The 9962-nt window shown below is 35.5% G+C and overlaps 1 protein-coding gene across 4 annotated transcripts in view; it reads right to left on the bottom strand.

Annotated features, from left to right (window-relative positions):
• Positions 1 to 664: 664 nt before the first annotated feature.
• Positions 665 to 9962, bottom strand: part of SENP6 (SUMO specific peptidase 6) — a 137375-nt gene continuing 128077 nt past the window's right edge. For 3 of the 4 annotated variants that reach the window (XM_055433448.2, XM_055433451.2, XM_055433450.2), the window contains exons 17-19: positions 9047 to 9115; positions 8794 to 8944; positions 665 to 5695 (exon numbers count right to left, since the gene is read on the bottom strand). In XM_055433448.2, coding sequence (XP_055289423.1) covers positions 5486 to 5695; positions 8794 to 8944; positions 9047 to 9115 — 430 coding nt within the window. In that variant the 3' untranslated portion in view covers positions 665 to 5485. The remainder of the gene's footprint in view (positions 5696 to 8793; positions 8945 to 9046; positions 9116 to 9962) is intronic. The other variant, XM_055433444.2, reaches the window with a different exon arrangement.

Here is a 9962-nt window from a genome sequence, read left to right as displayed (position 1 = left end):
CCTCCCATACTTCATGTCCACCAGTAGTTCAAATGTCACTTCAGGGAAGATGTCCCCAACCTCCCCAGATTAGCCTTCATACGATTTATGCTTTTCCTGCATGGCACTTATTTAAAATTATTTATTCATGAGGCTGATTAACAGATGCCTTTCCATTATACTATAAGGAAGCTCCATGAGGGGAGAAGATCGTATCTGTTTGGCTCCCTATTTTAAACCCTGAATACCTAGTACAAAGTAGGTACTCAGAGCATTTTTTCTGTATTTAAGGATCAGTTTCATCTCTGGGCTTCCCTGATGGCTCAGACAGTAAAAAAAATCTGCCCGCAATGAAGGAGACCCAGGTTTGATACCTGGCTGGGAAGACAACCTGGAGAAAGAAATGGCAACCCACTCCAGTATTCTTGCTTGGAGAACTCCATGGACAGAGGAGCCTGGCAGGCTACAGTTCATGGGGTGGCAGAGTCGGACACAACTGAGTGACTAACACTTTCTTTTCATCTATTTTGGATCAAATCCTCTGTTGTCAACATGTATAAAGCTAATTATGATAAATGTAAGTTTTATAGCAAGCTTTAAACAACTAATTTTCAGTTATTTCGGGGATTAAACATATGGAAAGTATATTAAATCAATGAAGAATACTTATTTGCAGATTTCTTCAGAAGGAAAAAAATTGCTCCTGGCTATAAAGTTTGTGGGTTTCAATTTAATTCTAAACTAGAGGCTGATGGAGTGGAAATTAGGGGAGGCGTAAGCTTGCAGTTACGGAGAAGGCAATGGCAAGCCATTCTACTACTCTTGCCTAGAAAATCCCATGGACAGAGGAGCCTGGTAGGCTGCAGTCCATAGGGTCGCTACTAGTCGGACACAACTGAGCGACTTCACTTTCACTTTTCACTTTTACGCGTTGGAGAAGGAGATGGCAACCCACTCCAGTGTTCTTGCCTGGAGAACCCCAGGGATGGCGGAGCCTCGTGGGCTGCCGTCTATGGGGTCGCACAGAGTCAGACACAACTGAAGTGACAGTAGCAGCAGCAGCAGCAAGCTTGCAGTTAAGTGATTCAGATGTAAACAGAAGGAAGAGCCTCCAGATAATCTTTCAGCTCACTTTCATCTTTTTACACAATCTCTACTTGTGTATGAATGAGTTTAGGATGTTTGATGACTTATAAAATTAGTATCATCAAATCTGTTTTCTCTAGAAGAATCCACTTTATAAATAGTTAAGTCTGTAATTTTTTAATTAATTATAAAAGAATGATTCACATGAAACTTAATTTCCCCAAGACACTATTCATTTATTTTCAAGTTTCCAAATTGTATACCCAAGTATTAATAAAATAAAATGTAAAAAAATAACCAGCCTCAGATAAGTCTCAAAAACATCATAGAGTTCAGTTCACAAACACCCCAAATAGTTAATTCTGTCTTCGGACGGCTAGTATTTATAGGGAAGTTTAGAGAACCAGTGCGGGAGAAGAGAAAGAGAATATGGTCAAATTCTGAATTTAGTATACTGTGTTCGGTATTTTCCTCATTTAATCATTCTGCATATTGGCTCCAAGAAACTTGCTTAATTTGTTTTAGAATTTTTCTAAACTTATTCAACCACAGAACTTATCTCTCTCATAACTAGAGTCAGCAAACACACTTTGAGAATTGTTAGTCCGGCTGCATTCTACAGATTGACAAGTTCAGAATCCTAGTTAAAATACTAAACAACCCTGGTTATAGTGACCCCGTAACTTGTGTTGACCATTAAGAGTTCACAAATCATCCATTTAATAAATCCACTTTAGAATTTTATTAAGAGTTGATGTTCTTGTAATTTGCAGGATCTAATTTGTGCATTTTGAAAAACAAGGTATCTGCTGGGCTCTAACCTTTGAGTACTTTGATTTCTTTATAATTCTGCAAAGTTTAGTAACAGGAATTTTTTAACTTTACCTATCAAGTTCTTAATGAGAATTTGGGAGGTAGGTGTAAAGTGGTATCTTAAAGCATTTGAGAGAAAATGCAGACAAGCCTTATTACCTTTGGGACAAGCAACTTGAAAGATGTTAGGGACATGTGTTGACCCTTTTTACATCAAGTGGAGGTGCCTACTAGAATTACTCGAGGAACTGCACCACTGGGGTAAAGGCCCTAGACATGAGTATTCTGAAAAGTTCCCCAGATGATTCTGATGCACATTTCTAGAAAATCCTTGTTTTGGATAATATGTTCCTCGCTATAATCTTCAGTAAGTATGGCATGACTATTGTGATAAAGACAGTGAAGACCTCTAAGCTTTTAACTTTTCTGTTTCAGACTATGGGTCTGTGGTACTTTCCTCTAAGTACACTGCACTCTGATTTCCTTAATAGTTCAGGGCATTCTACCATTATTTCTTCATCTGGCTTTTCAAAATTAAGATGGGAGGCCTATTTCCCCCAAGATATACATTTCTTCCACTTGATCAACCAATACTTCCTCTGTGGTTAAATTTAAGTTTTGAAGAACAGTTTTCATAACTGTTTCATAACTTCTTCTTGGGAGTAGTGAAATGACAAATGTGCCAGCAAGTCTTGCTGGAGTATTTTAGAACATTGTTTAGTAGGTTACGTTTCCTACTATGGTCTACCTCTGTGCATTCAGTGGTCAGCTCTCCATTGATGGTCCCCTGGCTAGACAGTCTGTGGTCTCCTTCCCCAATAATCTCCTCCTGCTTTGTTCAGAGCCACCTTGCTGTCTGCACCTATTCTAGACACAGAGCACCACACAGCCTCATCTCTGATGGGTTTCGTCTAAATTATCCTTTCTATTACTATATCTCGGTAGCTTTACGCCACCAACTCTTGATCATATATATTAAAATATATTCTTTATTATTCCTCTTCAGTGAATTTTCTGAGACTTTAATTATAATTCTTAACTTCTGGGAAATTAAAACATTCATTTTTGTATCTTACAGTTCTCAGAGATCATAGTTTTTTAAAGAGAAAAAATATGAAATTCATTTTGCTGACTTAACATATAATTTAGATAATTATTTCATCCTTTCAAATAAAACCTCCTACATCTAATTAACTAATAATTTAAGCACAGGTTACTATGCTTACCTGATTTAGGTTTATGTGAACCTGAAATAATACTGTTAAGTTTTCAGCTGTCTTAGCAACATCAAAGGAAAAGGATTAGTTGAATGCCAACTTTGCTCGTAAACTACCAAGAGCTAAGACACATACAAATTTTATGGCAAGTAATCTAAAACCCTTCTAAAAATGATTACGTGTTATTCTATCCAACAAGAAAACAAATACAACAAATCTATCTAATTAGTTAAGACACCAGATACTGTCATGCAGTTTCAGCATCTAGTAACAAACCTCTAAGCTTTAAAATTCTGTTTCTCGACTTCTGAGTACTAATAATACATTTTAAAAGGTCGATACCCACTATAAAGTACATGTAGAAGTACCAGAGTACACAATTAGCAAGTAAATGTACATACACACCGAAGATTCTCAACTCTAATTTTGGAGCTCAACCTGGCAGTCTCCAAAGATTTATCTCCTAAGCAAAGTCGTTAGAATAACTTTTAAATATAGAATTTTATACAGGGTGGGAGAAATATGATCAAACAGCTGGATACTCTGCCTCTAGAAAGTTGACAGACATATCTGTATTTCTCACGTCAAAACATGAAGGACTGAACTAGCCCAAGGGAGAGGTTATTTTTTTATCTTTTCAAAAATTAAGAGTGCAAAATGTAACCATTAGAAACTGAAACAAAAACCAGCATTTTAGAATAGTTCTTTCAGTACCTTAAATTCTAACACAGTACAGTGAAAAAAATATGCCAGTTTTGCCTACTGCCATCAGGTTTTAAAAAAATTTCTTTCTTGGTCCATATTCAGTGAATAATAAACTTGTCTTTTCATATCTGAATTAAGAGCTCTAGGGTATTCCTTAAAAAGTAGTAATATAATCACAAATAAAAATGTTAAGACAGTTCAAAGTAACAAGTCCATAATCAATACCACTAATGGTGATGTTCCTGAAACTTAACATTTTAATTTTTCCTTTAATGACTGTGTTTTATAAAGCAGATTTTTTCTTTTTTTTGATTGTCGTTAACAACACCCCAAATCCACCCCAAACACAACCATGGACTCTGTTAAATTCAATCAAGTAACCTAAAATGTGGGTTGCAATGCCAGAAACGGCCAGATTAAAAATAAAGTAGCTGCTGATTAAAAATGGTCTTTTATTCTCAACTATGTTTGTTATATGTGCTTTTTAAATTATTTAACAAAAAAATGACTTTTCAAATATATAATTTCAAGTCTCAAAGTTAATTTGAAAGAATGTCTAACATTTCATTTGAAAATAATAGTTTCAGCAGATATATGCAAGATTCCTACATGCACTGTAAATGTGTCAACACCACCACATTTTAGTGTTTTTTTAAGGGGAATTCAAGATAGACTATTATTTTCTGCAGTATGCAACGGATTAAAGATAGTTACTTTTACATGTAAAAATAATTTTCACTAAAAAACTCAGGTGCAAAGAGTCTGGTACTTTGTATATCAAAATAACAAGAACAAAATGAGCAATGAAAAAATAGTAAAAGTCATTACAAAAAATAGTAAATTCCTATTTAAATTTCTGTGTTCATAGGTTAAAAATGTTTATCAATTAACTATATCACACAGATTGTAGATACTTTAAATTGTAATATAGGAAGGTAACATGGGATATTTAAAATTCAAGCTGTACTTACCAAAATAGTTTTAACCTGAGTTTTTGATATCTTCAGAAAGGTACTTCACAATAACATATGATATAGTTATTATGTAGTATATAATTCAGTTATTTTTCTTTGACTTGCTTCTTCTTAAATAACTGAGTAAAATTATGAATATTTATTATACTTTTGGGGTCAAGTTCTCCAAACACAAGGAAGTATCCGGGTTAAAAAAAACCTGTTATTTTTTCCTGCTATACAAGCATATGAAGATGTCTTTCTTGTTCAAAATGCTTCAATTTAATCTTATTTTTACGTTTTATTTTAAAACAAACGCAAAAGTGAAAAGATCATCATAGATACTCGAATATTCCCATGAAATATATCACACCCACTGAAGAATTTCACTAAAGAATATGAAATTAATCATTTCCTCCTATAAATATTTTCTTTTTATTTATTTGTGTTTAGAAGTTGCAGTTTTAAGTACTATTAACAGAAAATACATAACAAAAGCTTCCTAACAAGTGAAAAAAATAATTATAAATGCTGGAAAAATTGGCCTCATTAACATATTTACAGACTTTTACTTAATACATACTCCATTGGAAATTAATTATATGACATTTATACAATCATTAACATTTCGAAATCACTTTGAGTAGTGAGCCTTTCAGTTCTTTATTGTCTATACCCAAAGTTGAAAGTCACTCAGTTTCTGAAGGCAATACTGACAAGCATCAGAAATTGTCAATCTGAGATGCTATTGAAATATTGTTCTGCTCCTTCACCTAAAGACATTTCTGTTGAGTAAGTGTCCTTATGCTTCTTTTTCTCTTTGCTCTGATCTTCTTGTAGCTTCAGAATTATGTTTCGGATTTCTTCTCTTTTTGTTCTCATTCTTGGGGGAGGAAACCAGTTTGCCAGATTCATAGGTAATTCAAAATTGAGAATTGGATTCTGAAAATAAAAATATTAAATGCACATTAGAAAATTATAATAAGTAATATTTTAGTTTCAATGACAAAAGCATTCCAGAGTAGAAATGGAAAAAAATCAGTAACATGCCAGGCATTTTGCTAGGCACTGGAGATGTACGACAATTTCTGCTTACAGATCAGGGGTGAGCAAACTACAGCCACTGTGTCAAATTCTGCCTATTGCCTGTTTTTGTAAATAAAGCCTTACTGGAATATCACCACAGCAACTCAGCTTCATGCTGTCTACAGATGCTTTTTCTTTCACGCACAACAGCAGAATGGAGAGCAGAGACCGTATGGCCACAGAACCTAAAATATTTATGACCTGGCCCCTTATGAAAAGGATTGCTGAGCCCAGTCTAGACAGATAACTCAACAATTAAAACAATGGATGTGACAGGTATTAAGACAGGAGAAGCAGAGAGTCCTATGAGAATACACACCTTAGGGCATAGCACAGTATCAAAAAGTGATGTTTATGCTAAGATCTAAAGAATGAGTAGGAATTAGTCAAATAAGGAATGATGGAAGCAACAGGGAAGAATATTCTCAGGGAGGGAAGTAGGTATCCCTGTCTGAAGGCAAGAGAGAATACGAGAGCCTGAAATGACATTCAGGTAGTTGGTGAACAGAATGCTGGAGTGAGAAGGGTAGAAAGAAGGCTAGAAGCTTGGACAGGTGTTAGAGCATGCAGGTTATGTGAAGGATTCCAGTCTTTTAACTCAAGAGCAACAGGAAGCCATTATAAGATTTAAAGCAGAAAAGTAACATGATTAAATTTGGGTTTTGGGAAAACAACTGTGAAAAAAACACAGCAAGAGGCCCAGCAAGCTACATGTAAAAGAATGAAATTAGAACACTTTATAGCATCATACTCAAAAATAAAATGGATTAAAGAACAAAATGTAAGGGCAGAAACTATAAAACTCTTAAGAGGAAAACACAGCCACTATGCTCTTTGACATAAATCAAAGCAAGATCCACTCTGACTCACCTCCCAGAGTAATGGAAATAAAAACAAACAAATGGGACTTAATTAAACTTAAAAGCATTTGCACAGCAAAGGAAATTATAAACAAAATGAAAAGACAGCCCTCAAAATGAGAGAAAACAACTGCAAACTGACAAAGGATTAACCTCCAAAATATACAAGCAACTCATACATTTCGGTATCAGAAAAACAAACAACCTAATCAAAAAATGGGCAGAAGACCTAAACAGACATTTCTCCAAAGACATATAGATGGGCAACGAACACAATGAAAAGATGCTCAACGTCACTCATTATTAGGGAAAAGCAAACTAAAACTACAATATCACCTTACACCAGTCAGAATGGCCATCATCAAAAAATCTACAAACAATAAATGCTGGAGAGGGTGTGGAGAAAAGGGAGCCCTCTTGCACTGTTGGTGGGAATGTAAACTGATACAGCCACTAAGGAGAGCAGTATGGAGATTTCTTAAAAAACAAGGAGTAAAACGACCACATGACCCAGCAGTCCCACTCCTGGGCATATACCCTGAGAAAACCATAGTTCAAAAGGACACATGCACCCCAGTGTTCACTGTAGCACTATTTACAACAGCCAGGACATGGAAGCAACCTACATGTCCATTCAAAGATGAATCGATAAACAAGTTGTGGTATAAATACACAATGGAATATTAGCCATAAAAAGGGATACATTTTAGTCAGTTGAACTGAGGTGGATAAACCTGGAGCTTATTATACAGAGTGAAGGAAGGCAGAAGAAGAAAAACACATATATATGGAATCTGATTAATCTATCTGCAGGGGAAGAATAGAAACGCAGATGTAGAGAATGGACTTGTGGACACAGCAGGGGAAGGATAGGGTGAGACGAACTGAGCAAGTGGCACTGGCATATATACATTACCATGTATAAAATAGATAGCGAGTGGGAAGCTGCTGTACAACACAGGGAGCTTTTGTACAGCAATTATCCTCCAATTAAAAATAAATACATTTTTAGAAAAATTTAAAACCGTATACTAAATGCATATATATGGAATTTAGAAAGATGGTAACGATAACCCTATATGTAAGACAGCAAAAAAGACACAGATTTAAAGAACAGACTTTTGGACTCTGTGGGAGAAGGCAAGGGTGGGATGATTTGGGAGAATAGCATTGAAACATGTATATTATCATATGTGAAATAGATCGCCAGTCCAGGTTCAATGCATGAGACAAGGTACTCAGGGTTGGTGCACTGGGATGACCCTGGGGGATCATGGGGAGGGAGGTGGGAGGGGGCTCAGGATGGGGAACATATGTACATCTGGGGCAGATTCATTTCAATGAATGGCAAAACCATTACAATATTGTAATTAGCCTCCAATTAAAATAAATAAATTAAAAAAAAAGGAGGCCTAGTCAGAGGTTGGTACAGCACTGTGGAATAGTGATGCTAGTGAACTAAACTCAGAAAGTGGTAGCGGGGTTAAAGAACTCAGCCTGTGTGACACTGAGTGACGGAATTCACAGAACTTATGGCACAATGGCTGGTGGATGAAGAAGAGGAAGAAGTCAAGATAAACTAAAGAATATCCAAGACAGGTATGCAGGAAAAGTCAAACGAAGAATGTGTTACGAGGAAAGAATGCTCGACAGTGTCGATGGTGCTGGGAGGTCAAGAACAATTTCAGTGTAAGGGGGAGGGTCAAGCCAGATTACACAGATTTGAGAAGCAAGTAGGATCTGTGGAAATGAAGACAATGAATATAAATATGTGTCCAGAAATACATTTGTAAAGGGGAGAAAAGAAGGTAAAAAGATAAAAGCCTGAATCATGGCAGTGATTTCGTAAGGCCAAAACAGCCAGTGGAGAAGAGTTGATCAGTGACAGAAGTGACTGGATTCGGATTACACAGAGTACAGTCTTTTTTATATCTTAAATATTCTCTGATTTATGAGTTTTTGCTCCCTGGAATAATTTATGAAACAGCAGTTTTCGGTCTCTCCAAAATATTTGATTATTGTGTTTTTTACACTAATGTAAGATCAAAAACACCATTTTATTATTTAAGTCAGATCCGACCAACTGAAACCCACCTCAAAAAAGCTCTCTACATACTGCAATACGTATACGCCACAGTCACTGAAGTTGTTTTGCTGTGGTACTTTTGGATTAGAGCCTTTCATAACATCTTTGGAAAAACTTCTTTTGCTTCCCTTTTTAACTTCCCATTCCACCTCTAAATACCTGCAATGATATGTATATAGTAAGAACACATACATACATATAAATATACATACTTCCTCATCCCCACCAGAATACAACGTATAGGTAGAGTTTTGAACTTACTCTCTTAGAATTTTAACAACATTTGACCGAGAAGGGCCTCTGAGTGAGTCCATCAGTAGGATACAAGGTCTGAAATAAAATGACCAAATATTAATATTTTATTAATGTTTAAAAGGCATAAAAATATGTACATTAACAATAAAATGGAGGGGGGGATAAACCTTTTAGGCAAAAACACCCTAATAATACTTAACTTCCCATGATTATATTAAATACTGAATTACACAGTAATAGTTTAGCCATACCTAAGTTATGAATATATTTCACCAAAGTTCATAGCTAGTTCCTAAAAATACTTCAAAATTTAGTACAAAATCAAAACAATTCTGAAAATTTGAACATTCCCTGTTCCAAAGTACCCAAAGTGAGACCACACAAAAGTAGAAGAAAGATAATCCCATTTAAAAAATCTACTGATATTTTAAATAACAAAACAGGTAATTTTCACATAAAAGAATTAGCTTAGAATCCACTGTTTTTGGCAAGATTTCCACTTTAGAACACTTACTATATAAAAACACTTTAACTTTCAAAATTTTGTTCTTAAACCTAAGTATGTGAGCAAGTTTAATGTAGTACAGAGAGTCCTGAAATGATTAAAGACCTAGGTTCTTCCTGGCTAACATTTTATAGGATTTGGAGAAAATCTTTTAACTGCTCTAGGTCTCCATGTTTTCCTTTATAATGACATTTGCTTTTCAAATGCTGTTACTAGAATTTCAGACAAGATTTCCTACAAAGAGTCAAGAAGAGATTAAGTCTAGAAACAGGTGCTTCATCACTGAAGTCTGGAGACCCTGGAGAGATCTCAGAACATGTACTTCTGAGAACCAAAACAGACTCACTCTCAATGTGAGGCTCCCTCGAACATGCCTCTTAGGACTGCCCTGAGGCACTCTACAGGCTTCACACAGTA

The sequence above is a fragment of the Moschus berezovskii genome, chromosome 10 (assembly GCF_049115385.1).
Source record: "Moschus berezovskii isolate FMDL1 chromosome 10, NW_MosBer_1.0, whole genome shotgun sequence".
Classification (NCBI taxonomy): Eukaryota; Metazoa; Chordata; class Mammalia; order Artiodactyla; family Moschidae; genus Moschus; species Moschus berezovskii.
This window is presented reverse-complemented; position numbering and strand designations above follow the sequence as displayed.